This window comes from Neolamprologus multifasciatus, chromosome 10, assembly GCF_963576455.1.
Source record: "Neolamprologus multifasciatus chromosome 10, fNeoMul1.2, whole genome shotgun sequence".
Lineage (NCBI taxonomy): Eukaryota > Metazoa > Chordata > Actinopteri > Cichliformes > Cichlidae > Neolamprologus > Neolamprologus multifasciatus.
Window position 1 is genome coordinate 21,587,345 of NC_140448.1, and position 20,037 is coordinate 21,607,381.

The window sequence follows — 20,037 nt, forward strand, 5'->3', positions numbered from 1 at the left end:
GTGAAAAATCAGCGCCTACCTCCGATGTCAGGTCTGAGTTTGTTGTCATATCCATCTAGTAGGCTGTTTAGGATGTGTGTGACATCACTCTCATACACTTTGGGAGTCAGCACCCACGTCTTGTTAGACACCTCATCATCGTCATCACTCTGGACGGAGCTGCAAGGGAGAGAGTGAAAAAATGCATATAATCAGCAAATTCTTTTGAAGGGATACAAAGTAGATTCTTTCCCATGTGGGTTTTTTTTAAAGCAGAAATCTTTAGGTGAGAAAGACAGAAAGAGAAAGATATTTTAAAGATTAAAGGATTGATTTAATTTTTTTTTTTTGTTCCTGGTATTTTTTGTGTAACAAAGTAGTTGCATAGTTAAATAAAAGAACAAATACAAGGCATGTCCTCCGTGTAGGCAAATGCCTCATTTCTTAAACTTTCATGACATTCAGTTTCATTTGTTCTCACTGTAAAATCTGTTAGCTCACTTACTATTTGGAAAAACATATTTCTGTAGACATATATTTTCAATACCCTTATGAGATATATTGAATGTATTTGATATTTTAAGGCAGTTTTTGATGAGCAGCCTGCCGGTATTTACAGATCAATCATTTGATGCATTTAGATCAGATAACTCGGAGTACAAACAAACTGCTTGCTTTCTGATATCTGATGTGAAAAGAATTGAATTTGTATGAACGCATTCATAAATGCAGATCTGCTTTTGCCATAATTTTGCTGTTCTCAGTCTTGTTGGAAAAAAATATTAATTGTGACCTCAAGATGAAGCGAGGGGCATACAGATATGTGCAGATAAGATAATATATCAAAGTATATGACAGCTACAATCCCGTGTGGCACTGGCTTTAATCATTTATTTAGTCTTCCTGGAAGCCTTGTTCAGACTCTGTTCATGTTTAAAATATTGCAGTTTGATAGTTAGCAACCTTGTTAGTATTAGTAATACCAACTCACCATAGTTCAGACAGTTGTAACCTAAATAAATAATAATCAGTTAAGTAATGATGACTCACTTATATAACCTTTTGTTTTCTTCCAATCAGGAAAAAACAAAATCTGTGTGACAGATTCTTAAGGGATAAAAGTAAATTTCTATTGAAATTTGACCATTAAGTCAGTTACACTAAACCTCAAATGACTTTATTTTTTCTTTAGCAATGGATACAACTATGCATAGAATATTTAATTCAAAATCCAAATGCAAGTTTTTGTTTTTATTGACAGCACATTTTACCGTAATCGAAAGCCACAAAGAAATTTAAGGCTCAAGTGTTAAATCACCTAAAAGGTTTTTTTGTGATTAAGGACAAAAACAAACTAATGCCAACAACTGTCTAACAACGATAATACCATCTGCAAAATATTTTCTTTTTAAATGTAAGTACGTGTAAGATTTGTGTGTGCTTTTGCTGTATTTTCTTTCCAATAACAGCTAAAACTCTCCTTTAATTTTCAGGTCAGTGATTCTATAGAAACAATGAATAAATCCAAACAAGGGAATCTGTCAGAAAAGCTGGTTTTAAGGAGCCCAAATATATGTGAGGACAGGACAGTTTTCCAGAGTTTACTTTCTCACCTCAGACTTATCACATATATCACATATACCACCACACTTGAGCTGTAAATGCTTTCCCTTCTATCCAACACCAAAGTATGATCCTGGTAAATTATATTACTAAAACAAAAGCAGTCTTGATGTAATATAAAAGGGACAATTAATCAGCTTACAACATCCTATACTTCAAAAGACCTTTCATTAACACGCATTTTTAAAATAAAAGATAAGATTTTTACTGCCAGTGGGCAAGATGAAGATATGTAAGTAACACACAGAGAAGAACAGAGAAGAGGCATGTTGGTGAAAGAGATCACGGGGCAGATTTATAGGCATACAAGCACAAGCTAAATTTGCACTACATCTTTTCATTCAATTTGTGTGAGCACAATCTGTATGTAATTAGTGTGTGATTTACCAAGACAGCAGTTCATTATGCAATCAGTGGTTGGACTGCCCTCCAGAAGGTTTTTGTTCATGAAGGAAAAGAATACATAAAGAAATGCAGTTTGGTGGTTGGGCTTTCCTGAGATTAGCAGGCCAATAAGAATGTCAATGAAGATCTGTGTAAATACTGCAGCAAAACTATACAAAAACATTTTAGCTTCTCTACAAATACATACTTGAACTATATGATATTAGGTGTTCAAAAGGTTCCCAAAGAAACATATATAATCTGCTTTAAATCCGAGTGCTTTGAAAATAAGGTGTTAAACATTTTGGTCTAAAATTGATTTTTTGGCCTTCAGCCTATTCTGTTTTTATGTGTGTTTTTTTAATGATGCTTTACTGGTCTTATGTCTAAATAATTTCTTTTTATGTCTGAATATTTATCAACACTTCCTTTTATATATACATACTGATTTAGTAAAAAAAAACAGGGGGTTGCAGACAAGAAAGCAGATGAGAAGATACCTAACTGGTTGGACACTTCCTCTCTTGGCTCTAATCCTCATACCATCACAGATCGGGATCACTTGGGCACCTCTAGCAACAGCTGGATTAGATCAAGGAGATGGCCAACAGACCAGAAAAGCAACCTTGAAATATTTGTGAGCTTTCAACGAGGCTTTAGATGGGGAGATGTCTGAATAAAATAGTAAAGAATGAAAAAAACATGGTAAAACACAAGGATAGAAGCCCTGATAGCTTTTTTGTGTTCTTCAGTTGGGTGTGACTAATGTTTTGAACAGCACTCATCCTACATTTGATGCCATTAAGAGCCATATATTACCAAAGCAAAAGAATGGGATATCTACCATAGATAGATAGATAGATGGAGTATGCAGTTTTTCAGATTGCTGCAATTTAATCATCTGTATTCATCTCACAGAATATCTCTGTGTATATGGAAATGTTCCAAATATGAGTAGATCAAAGGAAGAGCCATGTGTTCCTCACTACAGGCAGATCTAAGGGTTTGCCTATTAATTCTGTACCTGAAGGTCCACAGAGAGCCCCGTGTTAGTGCCTGCACATGCATGCTGCATGTGTATATCTGGGTTCATACTTATGCATGTGCACTTCAATAATTGTGCTGGTATTGACTGTGGTAACGACAGTATTGGAATTTCAATTAAATTCTCATCTCAAGTTTCATGCAAAGCAATAGCGAAGTATCCTCTGCTGCACTTTCACATATTCACAAGAGGGTCCAAGAACAATAATATCAGTAATATCAGCAGTATAAGCAGCTTTCGACCTCATCCAGTTTATCACTCAACCACATATGTTCCAAACTGCAGCCAATAAAGCAGCATGATCTAATGAACCTTCATGATCCTTATTACTCAACATGCAATCGATCTTGTTCCTTTGGCAACAACACAACAAACTCTTCTGTACATGATGTTGTTGATGCAACACTTTTCACAGACTAAGTCTTAGACTTTTCACAGTCTAAACGTTTCAAATATTATATTTTGTTTTTCCTTTAATCAACCTGGAAATTTAAATAAATGAACAACTGAAGTTGTGTTAATCACATGCTGTAATATTAACATCCAATTACCAGGATTTAACTGCTCTACTTAACTGCATTCTGGCATCTTAATACAACCAGTCTATTTACAGACCAATCCACTGTAAACCACATTACAAAGATTAGAGCATATTAATAGATTTTGATCAGTGGGTGACTATAATGAGCCGTTTCTGTAATAATTTCACTTACATTAAGTTAAATCCCAGTCACACAGGCCTAGAAACCAGTTGTTGACTTCATGGCAACACAAGTACAGCGGGAAAAATTTGTATTCTGTGACGGGTTGGCAAATTGTTGCTGTCTGTCTGTGAAACCAACAGCTAAGGCCTGAGTCACACTGGCCAAGACACTAAATGTTTCTTTTTCTAGTCCACTGAGGTATATCACGCTACACTGAAAACCACGATGCAATTGCATTTTTGTTACTCAAACAATAGATTTAATCTTCCAAATAAAAGCTGCTCGTTTTTTCAACATGTGTTGCAGCTGAATGCAAACTACAGGTGACCACACCAATTACAAGAAGCTTTTTGGTACAGCACCCTCTCTGTGTCTTTGTGACCAATTTCACTTAGCAACCTCCAGCAACCACTTGCCAAGACACATTTTTCCCTAGCAACCAGAGGTTGTCACATGGTCTCTAGGCCTGTATGACTGAGACTTAAAGCGCCAAAATCTATTCATTTAGACTCTTTAAAAGTGAGTACATATATATATATATATATATATATATATATATATATATATATATATATATATATATACATATATCAACAGGAGGCCAAAGTGCCCAACTTAAGCCCTCCCACCTTTATTCCAAAATTTCTTTGACTTCAATATCTACCAGAGTTTCTCAGTTGTAGAAAGGTAACCATGAGTGTTGCCTGTTTCTTTTACTGACCTGTCAAACTGTCTTCACTATAGGCAGAAAAAATAAAATAAAATAAAAATGACAGCATGTCTTTGCTATGAACTGACTTTTAGGAATTCTAAGACACAAATTCACATGATGTTAATTATGGAATACATGGCAGTTTGTCAAAACTCCTGACCCTTTCCAAGTGACAAGAAGCAGATGATGCATGGCAGTTTGGCTGACCCATTTAATTCACTGTAGGTTTCCAATTTGATGGAATTCTGTCTAAAAATACTGACAAACTGATGAGAATCGGTGGCAGATAGGGATAATTGCAATGCAACATATTCTGGGTATACTAACATACTAACAGCTACTTTATACAATTAGCATAAAATGTGTAGTGAAATGTTTCCCATATTATTAATACTTAACAGCAGCTCAAAAATTGAATGGACATAGATTACATCCTATGTACAGAAAATACGTCTGCTTGAGAGATTTTTGTAGTCAGAAAATGAACTCTACAAAGGCGCTAGTTGAATAAACAGACAGCATCAATATATCTTTCACCTTACAGTTTAATTTGCTTTTGTTGCCTTAGAAATCCCAGTGCTGAATAAATGGCACTAGCTAACTAACTTTATGTTTGTTCCACAATGAAACACAGAAAGCCTTTAGAAATTACCGCAGTGTGCGTTATAAATGTTATCTTATATATTCTTTCCATTTTTCTAAAATGTAACTGAAAGCTATAAGGTCATTTTGACTATGCTAGCAACATGTTTAAAGAAAGTTAAGACAGTACCGTGTTTACCATTTCCTTCTATTACCTCTTCTTTTATTACCAAGTGTTTGGGAACTGAAGCATTCAAGTTCAGCATAGTCAGGGTTTCTTTAGATTAGCTGGCTAGACAACACCTAGTCCAAGAATTAGATCAACGTAACGTCTTAATCAACTTCCTTTGTTAATCCAAGCATTCTTCTTCTTCAGGCCTTAAGTGCACTCACACAAAATGGATTGAGTGAGATATAATGTTACATTTGTTCTGTACAAAATTGATCAATTAAGTCCCACCAACTTCAGTGGGAGGTCAGGAAGTTAATAAATACTGATGCTAGAACACTGGTGCTGCACATAAGTTCAGAGGACAAGGTTTCAAAAATTAAAATATATTTGTTTTACCACTCATTACACTCTCAGTACTGCCCTTTATTTCTACCATGACAGCTACTCATTAGAAGTGTTAAATTATAAATAGACATTTAATCATGATATTTGAAAAAAAAAAGCATTCAGGTCAAACAGTGTCCCATAATGACGGTGTTATAGAAATCACATCAATTTTGAGTCAAAATAAGTCATTTTTGATGGTATTTTCTACCATATACGATATGCTCTGAGCTGAGAATTTTCACATGTCCTAGAGCAGCTAAGGTTAGAACACTAAAAATATAACACAAATAAATAAATTAGACTTATGTAACGAATTTCATCTGCTACCTAACACGCTTGAGTTTGCAAAATCATCATCTGGGATGGCACATAATGTAAGTACCACCAGACTTTGCTCATTCTGACATCACTCCATCATGTCGAGGCCCTCTTCCCATGATCCCTTGCCTGAAAATCTAGTGGATCCTGGTTATAGATCTAACACCTACCTACCCACGCATAGAAGAAAATACCAAAGAATCTGCAACCAAATTCCCCCTTCTTCTGCTTGAGGGTGTTCTGCAAAATTTGATCTGTGACAGTAACTGACTGCACTACCTGAGTAACTGACTGGGTTAACGTATTGTGATGCAGTCTGACATCACTACACATAGTAAATGTCAATGAGTCACAAAGTAGCACAAAATACTGAATGCATGCAAAGACCTTGATGTCTTATAAAAGAGCTTTCATACATGAATCATAAATTACTGCCTGTCAGTGGATGCATTTTAATCATTATGCCATACATAAGACCGAAACTTCTAAAATAGTTTGAGTCATACTTTAAGTGTGACCTCCGCACAGGTGTCTGCATATGGTCACATATTGATTAGCAGCATTTACTCAAGTGCATTGTATACACCACTTTACTTTTCCAGACAATTAGAAATACACAGGCCTAACAATGTAGATCTGGGCAAGGAGCCCCAAGGTTTTGACCAGCATGACGGTGATTGAACGTTGGTTGATTTATCTCCATTTTTCACCCTCCAGCAGCACAAGAGGAAACCGATGCGAGGAGCCTAACCATCCGCTTGCTCTCCAGTATTCTTATCTCACTATACAAGGATGAAGTCGTCACAGGAGCAGCCACACAGCTTTCTTTCTTCTCTTTCATTGTCTTTGTAACAAACACAATTTCGGCCCACAGTTAAAGCAGAGATGTCAGGTGTTTTTGGTTGTGTGCCTGTGTTGGGCAAGGATCAGTGCATATGTGCTGTCCATTTCCTTATTGTGCCTTCATACTTATATTCTCTGTGTGATTGTCTGCCATTTTGAAATGCTTATTTTTTTATTTCAAATACGTGGGAGGAAAGGTTCCTTCTTTATCCTCAAGTTTGCCTTTATAACAACCGATTGTTTTCATGTGGCCTCTATTCCATTTCGACCTCCTCCGGCCAGTGCGTTCATAACAAGGCTTTGACTCTTAGAATATACTTGATTCTTGAAGACAGCTTAACAGACTAAATGTAGCCTTAGCTTCACTCAACTTAGCCTGCCACTATGCTACATCTAACGCGGGGCAGATTGAGAGGGAGACACTGGTATCGTCGTATAAATGTGCATCACTGTTATTCGCTTTTCAAAGCCAAATATTCAATCTGTAGATCTTTGTGGGGATTTTTTTTTTTAAATTAAAAACACCAACAACACATTGATACACAGAGTGTAGCACACATACAATGTGCATGCGTGTATCGCTGAGGCAATTTTAATATTATTAACAATATTCCATTTCAACTGGAACCGCAATTAAACGTGCCACATATACACCGAAAGCTCCGGGTTTTCCATCCCAAATACAAAACTACATCCTCTCAGCTACCCAACGGCTCAGGATCCCCTTAATAGCACGCCAGGGTTGGAATGGAGGCACTGCTATATTTGCTGTTAAAAATCTGAAACATGCTGACCAACGGGCCGAAACACAGTCGTGGTTTTGAGAAAAAAAAATAGGCGTTAATATCTTACCTTGTAGAGTGATTCACGACAATAAACACCCAGAAAAGCAGCTTCAGCGGGAGGGAAGGCTTCGCCATCGGTATCGAGCATTTGAAGGCTGATTTTGGCGAAGCCATCATCACCATCTTCGTCTCCTCTTTCTTGCAGATGGACGTGTCCGTCTATTTACTGTGTTTCCTCTCTGCGATACATTACGCACGCTAGCAGTAGCCGTTCTGCAAATCGAGACTGGAGGCGAGCGCGCGGCGGTGTGAAATCAGCCAAAACAAAATCGACGCGAGTCGAAAAGCTTCGTTTCGTATCGCCCGTCTTCGTGCGTGTGTGTTGCCGTTTCGACAGCACTGGCAGGGGCCTACAAGACTGGCACAAAACAGCGAAGCCCCAAGAAATAAGCTGCTCCACTATCGAGAAGCCAAGAAAGGCAGCGAAGCCTCAGTCTGAATGCAGATTAACACTGGGGTCAGAGAGGAACCGATGCACGTTGCTGCAGCACGGATCAACACATGCGTGGTTTCACTAAGCGGAAGCACCAAGTTAAGGTTTTGAATATATATATATATATATATATATATATATATATATATATATATATATATATATATATATATATATATGTATATATATATATATATATATTAGTTGGATTATATATAGTTAGACTGTTAATATATTGAGATGAGATATGATTGTGTGTTTCTTGGTGTCTTACACATCTGCTTGGAATGGTTTAATATGCTACAGGCATGAGTCCAGGCAAATCACTCTATCAGAACCTCGGACAGCTCTATCAGTTGCGTCTGCGTTACATACAGAACAACCAATCAGCACTAAGGACAGATCCAGTCAGTTCGTTGCTGCTTAAAGTCAGACGAATACTGGCTGCATGGCCCAGATAACAGAAAACATAACAGAGAAAAAAAAGGTAAACACAGCTAAATTAATGTCCTACACTTATTTATTTATTTACTTATTTATTATTTCCAAAATGATTGCTTTGCGTTGTTGCATCTTTGTACATAGATTGATTATATGACATGCAGCAGGTTATATTTGTATTTAGTTAGCAAGCTGACATGTCTAATAAACATGTTTATTATATCTTTTTATCTTAATCCAGTCTGGGAAGGTAATTCAGTTTTTTTTTTTTTTTTTTTTTTTTAGGTGTGATATGTATAATGCTTTGGTATCCATTTCAGTATCTTCGTGTAAGTATGCTAATGCAATATCTTTGCTAACTACAGTTCAGTGAATTCTTGAAAAGAAGCTTAAGAAGAAAAATATCATAATTCTAAATACAAAAACTGTAGCTTTTCCCATCCTGACTCATAAATCAATGACTCCGCTGCAGTACAGCTCTTTTCTCCTCCCTGTGCCATATCCCAACCATCTACAGAAATAGACCAGAACAGCCATTTCAAGAAAATGTTTGAATTATTTTTAAATGTTAATCCAGAAGAGCAAAGATAGAGAAAGTCAACAAATAAAACACAACAACATAGAGAATTAAACCGGTTCTTGGGAAACTGACAGAAATGGTGGCAGGAAGATAGGCCACATGATCTCATCACCAATGTTTTGTATTCTGGTTTTACTGACACTTTTATTTGTATGCATCTTTAACCTGAGTTGTTTTTCTGCAGTAGTTTACTGCATGTTTGTACAGCCAAATAAGTAAAATATTTTTGTCCTCACATTCTTTTGTCTCTAGACCTGGAGTCTGGTACTCCAAATTCCACTCTTTATATTAATTCCAGAGGTATTCAGGCATTCAATATCACTTTTTTTCTGCCCTAGTTTACAGTCATGGTCAACTATGGTCATTTTTGTTGTTCTTTTTGCCATACACTCATTGACCCAGAATGTTAATCAGCTAAAGTCTGATTCTAGTTTTTAAGTATTAGTTATTAAAATTGGATTCCAGCAATCAGCACTGATTGCAGCTGGCAAGTGTGACCTGCATGGAAGATGAGGTGTACCTGATTTGAAAACATTATTATGTGTATATTTGTGGCAAGAGGAGTTCCATGTAGACTAATCACCTTAAGTAAATTGGCAGATGCTTCATCAACCCTGCAACATTTCTCAAAGTGGAATAAATTGGCAATCACCTCTTAATATAATGTAAAGAGGATAGCTTCTTCTATGATCAGTTGGATGTACACTTGTTTGACCATACTCAACTGTACTGAAGAAATCCCCTGAAGCCAAACAGGGATTTTTATTTTATTTTATTTATTTATTTATTCATTTATTTATTTAATTGTTTGTTTGGCAAAGGCAGATTGGAAACCTTTCCAGGGTGTACCCTGGCTCTCTCCTTATGATAGCTGGGATATCCTCCTGAAAGAACTGAAAGAAAAGGGTTTAAGGTTATTTGTTATCAGCTCATGTGCACGCACGCGCGCGTGTGCGCGCGCACACACACACACACACACACACAGAGAGAGAGAGAGAATCTCTAGGGACCAGTATCCCTCTTTCCTCTGCAGTCATATTAATGCAGTTCTCCAGCTGTCATAGGCTCTGGCCTAGCAGGCCTTGGCCCAAACGTCACCATCAGATAATCTGTTAAGCACAAGGAGGTATTGATCTAGTTTAGATGGAAGTAGTAATTTAGATAAATGCTGATACACCCAACTGCCACTAAAGTTAAACAGTCAATTAAGTCAAAGGCAGACGGATATTTATTTCACTACTGGAAGACATTAAACTAGATTTTTTTTTTAAGTGCACACAAAATAGACATATTGACTAACTTATTTCAAACATTTATTGTGGTGATGCAAGGAAGCCAGCTAAAATCCCAATTTCTCTTTTTTTATTCTGTCTCTCACATAGGCAGAGATGTCAGGTTAGATCCACTTGATTCAGTAGTCACAGCAGAAATTTGAGCCAAACTGGTGCATCCTCGTGTCAGTGATGCACCTGGTCTCCACTGCAGTGACCTACCTCAAAAAATCCTATTCATCTGGGTGTGTTTGTCCTGTTATGATTTAGTAACCTCATACTGGCAAGTATGTGGACCCTGATTAACACATAAAGCAAGTGTTAAACAGTTACAGCTACACACATCGTCCACAACATGAAACATAGCTACCTAACATTGTTTAGGTCCCCCTTGTGCAATTAAAATACCTCTGACCTGTCAACACTTGGACAATGAAATGCCTGGAGAAATGCATGGTGTCTGTGTTGAAATCAGGTGTGAACAGTAAACTAGACCCTCTGCGGTTTACTCATAGACAGAGGTGGGGTACAGATGCTGTTTCTGCTATTATCCATTTGGTTTTACAACATCTTGAGGACAGTGCAGCTTACGCTCAGTTGCTTTTTATTGCCTTCCTCACCATTTTTAACACTCTCCAGCCCCATCATTCAGAAGCTTAAACAATCTGATGTCAACTCTATGATTATCCGGTGGCAAATAGGACTCAGTGGGTTAAGGTCTATCTCAGCCTTAAGTTAGCACTGGAGCTCCACACGCCCATGTTAGCAAGCCTGTTCTTTTTACTCCACATGCTAACAAAAATGGCTAGTCTTCCAGCCATGCACAGAATTACTCAGATGATTGTGATTGTAATACAGACAGTCAAAAATGAGTAAGTTTATCAGATGGTGTACTAACCACCTAATTTTAAAGGTGAGCAAGACGGAGATAATCATTTTTTGACAAAAAAAAATGCTGCTCATCATAGTCATGTGGTTATTCATAACCAACCAAATCTAGAAGCTCGTCAAATTGTCTTGGTGCCCACACCTTAACCTTACATGTTCTTGTTGACTGGGTATTTTCTCAACTCCTCTAGAGACAGCATATCCTTTGTAGACTGCACCTGCATGAAGTTAAAAAAGAGGTTTGTTTATGCTTTAGAAAGTGAATGATTTGGTAACATTCATTGAAATCTGAGTTAACACACTTGAAATGGAAATTATTGGTCAAAAGGATCATTATAGTGTATGACCAGTGTATGCTTAAACGCGCAGATAGAATTCAATCTACCCCATATCCCACTCTCATATGAGTTGCTAAATATCAGGCAGAAAGTATAAAGTTCAACAGCACAAACTAAACTGGTTTAAGAACTCATTTATCCCTCTATATATTATAGCTTAAAATAATCTAAACTGAGGCAATGTAGGTTGCAGTACAGAACATCTGTCTATCTATTTACCTATCTGTCTATCTATCTGGGATCTGAAACTGTGAGGGTTTCTGGCATCGGCACATTGGCAGCAGATCCTTTGTTTACTGTGGGTTGCAAAATAAGGCCTCCGTGGATCAGGCTTATTCTGGCGCACCTCACAGACACTCAATCCGATTGTGATCTGTGGAGTTTGTAGGCTGGGTTAACGCCTTGGACTTTTTGTCATTTAATGAAGCCTTTCATGGGCACATTGTCCAGCTGGGCATTGCCATTGCCAATAGGGGGTGTGCTTGGTCTGCAACAAAAGTTGCTAGACCTTTTTCATAATACAGCATAACTGTCACCGCAGTTATGCTGTATTATAATATACCCATTTCATTATTTCTATAATAAAATGGGTACATTAGGACAGTGACAGCACTGGCATGTGAAGGCTTAGTTTAGTTACATGTCTGCTTGAAAAATTTCAATAATGATCTCATCTTTAATGGCATCCATTCTCTATCCAGACAGGGTGACATGTGTGAGTCTGGCTGTGATAATATGTTGTGTCATCTTTAGATAAGAGCTGGGGGAGGTATAGTCTTCTATAATGGCAACACTGAACACACAGATGCCCAGTTCCACTATCATTCCAGTTTTACAACCCACACATATGCTGTCACAGCCCCACTTGGTTAACATCAAGCTGTGAGAACAGAATGATCTACTGTAACCACTATTGCATATTAGAAACAGTCTGGCAATTAAGACAAAACGATGTAACATCAAAAGCAAAAAATCCAAAAACAGTAGAAGTCAATTTCACGTAACAAAATCTGAAACTTATTCTACTTAAAATAAAGTGAGAGCCACCAGCCTCACCACAAACAGCCAGAGTAAAAGGCCAGATAGGTGTTCTGTTTATTAAGCTTAGAAGATGTGCAAACACATCCATCCATACTGAGCACATTCGGACATGAACACGAGAAAGCACTCTCTGTGGTCTGACAATACTAAAAATTTAAACCACATCTGAATTAGGGCCAGACTGGAGATCACTCAAACTAACATTCACTCTTTGTTTTGCTTGTGTTTTATAAGGCAACGTCCAATATTCTTTCAAATATGTCTTTACTAAAACTCAACAGGAAATTGCTCCTTCATCTATCAGCGTGCCATGCTGTTTCATTTAGTGATCCCTGCTGATATAATGAGGGCCCCCCTTAAGAGGAACATCTCCAGGCCTCTTGATTTTCTGTAGTTTGCTTTTACCTTCTTGCTGATGGTTTTTTCTTAACACATAAATTGTGTCATGCCTGTATTTTCTGGATGAAAGAAACATGACGTTAATAAATTGACTTTATTAGAACTTTAAAGGCACCTGTGAGTAGGTGACCTGTCCAGGTTGTATCCGACCTCTCACTAAGTGACAGCTGAATTAGCCTGCAGCTCACAGACTGACACTCCTCATTAAGGAAATGTTCAAGGAGCCCGATGTTGAAACTTGAGGACTATTGCACACTGCAAAAGGCATGACTGAATTAGCAATGCATTTTTCCATTATTTTATTCTTTCAGCCTTCATATATTCGTGGTAGCTCCTTTGGGCTAATGATAAAGATACTGCGAGCATTCAATACTGTGAGCATAAATACATCTCAAAGCACATACAGGTGCAGCTGCAAAATTAGTGCTAAAAAATGCCTTTTTGTTGTTTTTCTTCCAAAAAAGAAAATAAGAAAGGCTACACCATCTGAGTTTGGCAAAAGATCTTGAAATCAAAGGGGCATGAGAGGCAGTGAATAAAATATAAACAATATCTTTTATTGAAGTTTTCAGGGTTTTATTTTTTTGCCACCTTGAAAAAAGTTCAAATACACAACTTATTTTGTTCTGTCTCAATTGTTCTGATCAACACTAAAACAATAATAGTTATTTAGAAATTCAATTTGCTATGTATCCCTAATGGGCAGATTCGATGATCTGCTGCCCATGAGCCTTACAAATGTCCCAGAAATGTGATTTATGACGTTCATGCCAGCATCTAACCTCTCCACTGTGATTCGGGGCAAATTCAGCTGGCTGAAATCATAGCCTCTTTGTATGGTATTTGGTTAGCTTGACGTTAAGCAGGTATAATCTCCACTCCCAAAGGTAGATCACATTGAATTCCTGCTTTCAGTTCTCGTATTATTTCGGAGGCTTTTTTGTTCTCTTCTCGTCAAAGCTTTATCAAACACAAACTGTATATGAACCCAAAATCACTGGTGCAGATACTACAGATGCATACAAGGGGAAAAAAACAGGGATGCCAGAATGGAAGTGTTGCAAGTTGCTTACATAGCACTGCCAAGTAAGTGAAAACAGGAGGATATTGGGATATGCGGAGTGGTTTTAGAACATTTTTGTGTTCATCCATTAGGAATTTGTCTCTTCATTCTAAACCCTCTTTGAGAGAGAGAGAGAAAGAGGAGAGAGAGAGAGAGAGAGCGGAAGTGTTAGAAAGCTGTAATACACAAATGTTCCCTCCCCCCATACACACACACAGATGTGGAGCTGCCAGCGTATTTATCTGCTTTGAGATGTACTTACAGTGTGATGCATTTTTCTATCAAAAGTAAATCTCCCTATCATTACACAACAGTTGCCATCAAGATTAGCTGTTCCTCTGGCAGAATGTTAATGCACTGGGAATTCAAGCACTACTTTCATTGCTGCAGAGAACAACTTTATAGAGAAATTCCTTTCTTCCCGTGGCTGCCATAACATCACGATGTTCACCACTTAAAGAATTCCAGGAGTGTTCACTTCCAAATGGTCTTCTCTGCTTTACTAAAATTTATACTCCATGTGTCAACAAAAGATGTTACTGCAAATCAATTTATATTATCTTGAGTCCTTTTTATAAAATAGCTAAAAAAGCTATGTTTTCTATAGAAAAAAGCCCCAATGGAGCCTACTGAGTGCCCTTGCACTTGGAAAGCGCAAGGACACTCGTTGTAACTAAATGGGAAGTCCCTAGGAATCACTTCACCATCACATCAACCATCAGCCATAAACTCTTTTGTCTTAATGACATCCAAAGCACCGCACCAGGAAAAGAGCCATTTTGCCTATTTACTTCCTCTGTACTATACATTCTGCATCCTTCTAGACACAGAACTCATCACCTAAGCCGTTAAGAAAACAGCAGGGAAACAGGTTCTCAAGGAAATTGTTTATGTCGCATTCTGATAGTATTAGGGTTTCCCAATGATGTCCAAAGGCTATGACTCAGAGCACAGAACTACATCTTCAGTTATTTCTTTTGAAGAGTCCCAACCTAACTGGAATTTAAAATTCTTTCACACATAGAGTATAAATGTTATTTTAGCCAAAAATATGAGTGCCTAACATATATTGCAATGATTAATCATACATTATTACCTGTAAGAAATGCTCATAGAAGTATAACACCTGGTTTGACTGGAAATGTTATTACTAGTGTAAAGTAATCCCTTTTGGAGAATAAAAAAGAGCCAGAGAATAAAAGAATGAGCCCAGTTCAGAACTACAGATTTACTTTTATGAATCTTGGTCCTACCTTGTCTAGTCAGTGTGGTACGGCTTTGCATACCTCAGTGTTTTATAATGCCATCTATGCATCATCTTCCACTTATCCTATTATCCAAAACTCAACACAGACAGGCCCCAGCCACGTGGTGAAGACGAACTGTTGCATCTGCTCCTGTGTTTTTTAATATCTTTAATTTCAATTCATTGTGCAGGAGAAGGCCTTGTCCAAAGGTCATCACTCTTTTCTGCATCTCCATTGGGATGCTTACACAACATGTTGTTCAGCCAAAGGACATAAAACTTTGTCCCATTGTGCACAGCGGGCAGGACTCACAGTAACTCACAACAACCACTGATAATTACTGCGCTGTGCTAGCTTGTTGGTGAAGGGGGTGTCCTAAAGGAGGCATTTTATTAGAGGATAAAAGCCAGGGCTGGCCTATCTATAGACCTTCCTGCAACTGTCAAAAAATGAATTGCACTTAGCAGGTAGTCTGCTAACAACCAAACATTTCATGTAAAAATCTGTCAATAAATGGCTGAGCTATAAAACCCAGAATACCAAAATGCAATAAAATGCTGGAGGAACTTTAGTTGTGCCCCATATGTTTTTATGGGTTTGTCATTCTTATTACACATACTCTGTGACTAATTTTGTGGTAGTTACTTTTTCTTATACAATAATTATAATACAGCCTTGAAAAAGTGTTTTTGTTTAATGTTCAGGTGTCTTTAAACAACGCGCAGACCCTCAAGGATTTATACAACCTGTAGAGTCATGGATACCAACTTGTATATGTCTACACCACCCTTAAGATTCTGGCGTTAAATCTAGCAAATGCAGGTCTTTGTATCTTTATCCTACTCCACCAAGCAGTGAGAAGTCTATGAAAACCGACCTCTCTGCTCAGCAGACTTAAAAGAGCCTGGCGGGAGCCCTGATCTCAACCCTGCTTAGTGTATGAACTCAGACAGAAAAGCTGTAACCATATCTTTTTTTGGGTTTGTTTTCTCTTTGACTTCAGATCCTTGGCTTCCTCACACAGAAATATCACCAATTTTAACAGAAGTAAAGTGTGCTGGAGAAGTTTTATTTAGAAATGCACCAAGAGCAAAACTGGTTTTTGTGATATGAAAGGCATATCTGTCAGCGGTTAGTAATGATAAAAAAAATGGAAATGAGAAAAGGGATAATATAAAAACTGATGGGTAAAACTGGAATAAAACAATATGAAGTGAAAACAAATTAGACTTGTTATTGATTTCTGGATGATACCTGGAATTATTGCAGCTGTCATACTTTGACTTCTGTGTCAAAGAGTTTAAACTCTAGGCCATCTGCTTTTATCTGGGAAGCTGAAGCATACTTATTATATAAGCATAATTTAGAGAGGAAATAAAGTATGATTAATTTTAGTTTAAAAAAAAATATTATTCTTAAATTACATGTTATTCTTTTACAGTGTGTAAAATTTTCCCTGCTAGATGTCAGTAGAATTGAGTTCTGTTTTCTTACCCCTCTAAATGTAAGCATAATCCTTGCTGCTATAGGACAAACATATTTATTTAGCCAAGAGAGTTCAAAAACAAATACATTTAGACTCAGCTGTAGCTACTACTGTTTGGACCAAAGTTGGACCTGCCCATGAGTTTTTCCTTTTCTGTGGACGGCTGTGTTTGCTGTGAGAAGCATCCACATTTAATTACTCTGGAAGAGGCTGTAAAGTTTTGTGAAAGGAGTCCATATGAGTCAACGAGTCAGAGAAGTTCACTTCTGACCAATGACAGCCATACAGTGTTGCCAACTTAGCGACTTTGTCGCTATATTTAGCGAGTTTTCAGACCCCCTTAGCGACTTTTTTTCTAAAAAGCGACTAGCGACAAATCTGGCGACTTTTTCTGGTATTATTGGAGACTTATTTATGACGACTTTTTGACGTGAAAACGCATATCGCTCTTACTCTCAACAAGCAGCGGTGCTGCCGTGGGCGCCTCATCCGTGCCAAAGCGCTCACGGGCGGAGGATAGTCCTCCCCCAGCTGCTATCAGGGCAGGAGACGTTCACACCTGTGCATCCAAACTGCAAATGAATCGCGCATGAGCGAAGCCTCTGCTCCAGCACTGACTGTAATGCAGTCAGTTCTTCCTTTACTGTTATGCTGTTTTGTGGATCACAAGGTTTAAAACTACTTATAAACACACACTTTCACATACAAATTAACTCCACCAGAGTGCCTATTTCGGGTCACTTTTGCCGGTCCACGCCCGGATAAAGGAGCAGGGTTGGAATTGTGACATTAAAAAACAATAATTGCTAAAAGAAATTTAATTTGTAGTTCTAAATAAACTCTAAATGCATTTAGGACGTTTTTTACTCACTTTATGTCTCTTCCACGATGTTATTTCTCTCTCCAACAACGTAGGTTACAATTACATTAGCATGACAAATTATGCAAATTAGGTGATGACGTCATTTGGCGACTTCTAGCGACTTTTAGGACAGCCAATAGCGATTTTCCTTACTGAGGAGTTGGCAACACTGCAGCCATACTGAGGTGAGTTGTTGATGCTGTGGTTAACTGGCAGTAAGCTCTGCTATTTTTGCCGTTGTAAGCTGTTGTTCGCCTGGCATTTGCTTATTTCTTTTTTTCAGGTGGATGTAAGATTGTTGTAGGCTGATGCTTAGTGAATAAACTCCCAAGTTGTGTGAGTGTAATCAAACTGTTTATTACAGGGAAAGTGTGATTTTTACAACAGGCGAGTTTAACATTAGCTTGCTTAATGTTAGCTTATAACCAGCTAATGTTGCCTATTTAGCAACTTTGTCGCTATATTTAGCGAGTTTTCAGACCCCCTTAGCGACTTTTTTTTTTCCTAAAAAGCGACTAGCGACAAATCTGGCGAATTTTGCTGGTGTTATTGGAGACTTATGATGACTTTTTGATGTGAAAGCACATATCCCTCTTACTCTCAACAAGCAGCGGGTGCTGCCGTGGGCACTTCGCCCGTTCCAAAGCACTCACAGGCGGCAGATAGTCCTCCCGCAGCAGTTGCCCCCAGCTGCTGTCAGAGCAGGAGATGTTCACACCTACAGTCCAAACTGCAAATGAATCGTGCATGAGTGAAGCCGCTCCTGCCCTGAGCAGTCAGTTCTGCTTTTACTGTTACTTTTTGTGGATGACAGCGTTTTAAATTACTTAAGAACACACACACAAGTAAGTCTGCCAGAGTGCCTGTTTCAGTTCTCGTTTGCCGGTGTTGTGCCAAAAAGTGATTGTCTGCCAAAAACTGATTTCCGGTATTTGCCAAAAACTGATTGCTTGTATTTAAACTGCTATAAGTAACTTGTTGGGCTATAATATGTGAAACATATGTCAAATGCATCGCTTATGGATGACATAAAGTCATCTTGAGCCACAAACAACATTCGTGTAACAAGGTAGAAGCTGCAATCAGTTTTTGGCAGCGACTTTTATATAACCTTTATTTATGCAGTTAAAAAAAAATCTCATTAACATTAAAATGTCTTTTGTAAGAGTAAGTGGGCCAAGAGGACAGCAGAAATGGCAGCAAATATTACAATAGTTCTGTAAAATTATTTTAAGTGGGGATAAAGGACCGGACTGGTTATAATGTAAGTACAATAACACAGAGTTGTAAAGATACTTGAAAAACGGATAATTTTTTAATTCTCTATATAACCCCTTTGTAAACCCTATTCACCGAAGTCTATTTACGAACATACGTAAAGATATTACACATAAAAAATACACAGAAACACTGGAAATCAGTTTTTGGCAGACAATCACTTTTTGGCACAACACCGGTCCCAGCCCGGTGTTGGAGGAGGGTTGGAATTGTGGCATTAAAAAAACCACAATAATTGCTAAAATAAATTTCATTTGTAGTTCTAAATATATTCTAAATGCATTTAGGGTGTTTTTTACTTACTTTATGTCTGGTTACAATTACATAAGCATGACCAATTATGCAAATTGGGCGATGACATCGACTTCTAGACGATTTTCCTTACCGAGGAGTTGGCAACACTGTAACCAGCCAATGTTGTTGTTAAGCTGGGTTTTGTCAGGAGGGTCACATATCTAATCAGCAAACAATAAGTACGTGTGAAAATATTAAGAATACATAAGCATTTTTATGCACATTTTTGTTTGAGACTTTATGAGATTGAAGCTTGATTTGAAGAGGAAGATGATGACATTTTATTAAGATGCCGGTTGCTTTACCTGTTTCCTTTGTGTTTTAATTTTGCTGATCAGGGGGACTCTTTCTCCACTGATACAACCTAGGAATGAACCTTCATGTCTTGATTCTGATGGCGCAAGCACAAATTTAAATGTCCCTCCACAGCAAGCAAGCACATATGTTCTCTCCTCTGCCTTTGGGTACTACTTATTTGGTCTCTAGCCACATATGTAAGACCCCATTAGTTGGAAGAAAGATGTCCTTCCTGGCCACTGTATTCAAATATGGTGAGGGAACTTGGTGGCTTTCACAAACCACAAACCCGCTCTTATGTATTTTTAATAATGTAATTATAAGTTTATGGGAATGCATCTGGTTTTTTTTGGAAGATGTAATTACATGCTATTATATGTTTATTTATGAGCACAGTATTCTTGTTTCTATCAAATAACCTGAACAAAATACTAACTGTACTGTTAAAAAATCCAGGCAGAACACTGACTGTTCAAATCAGTGCTTCTTTGCACAAATATATAGACAGTCCAGCATAATAAACTG

At 37.7% G+C, this 20,037-nt stretch overlaps 1 protein-coding gene and 1 long non-coding RNA gene across 5 annotated transcripts in view; one reads left to right on the plus strand and one right to left on the minus strand.

The window, feature by feature from the left end:
* gabrg2 (gamma-aminobutyric acid type A receptor subunit gamma2) overlaps positions 1-8,088 on the minus strand; it is a 45,159-nt gene extending 37,071 nt beyond the window's left edge. For all 4 annotated transcript variants that reach the window (XM_085174759.1, XM_085174758.1, XM_085174757.1 and 1 more), the window contains exons 1-2: positions 7,602-8,088; positions 20-159 (exon numbers count right to left, since the gene is read on the minus strand). In XM_085174759.1, coding sequence (XP_085030885.1) covers positions 20-159; positions 7,602-7,717 — 256 coding nt within the window. In that variant the 5' untranslated portion in view covers positions 7,718-8,088. The remainder of the gene's footprint in view (positions 1-19; positions 160-7,601) is intronic.
* The window catches only part of LOC146510207 (uncharacterized), a 309,640-nt gene that overhangs the window by 183,514 nt on the left and 106,089 nt on the right, over positions 1-20,037 (plus strand). The window lies entirely within an intron of this gene.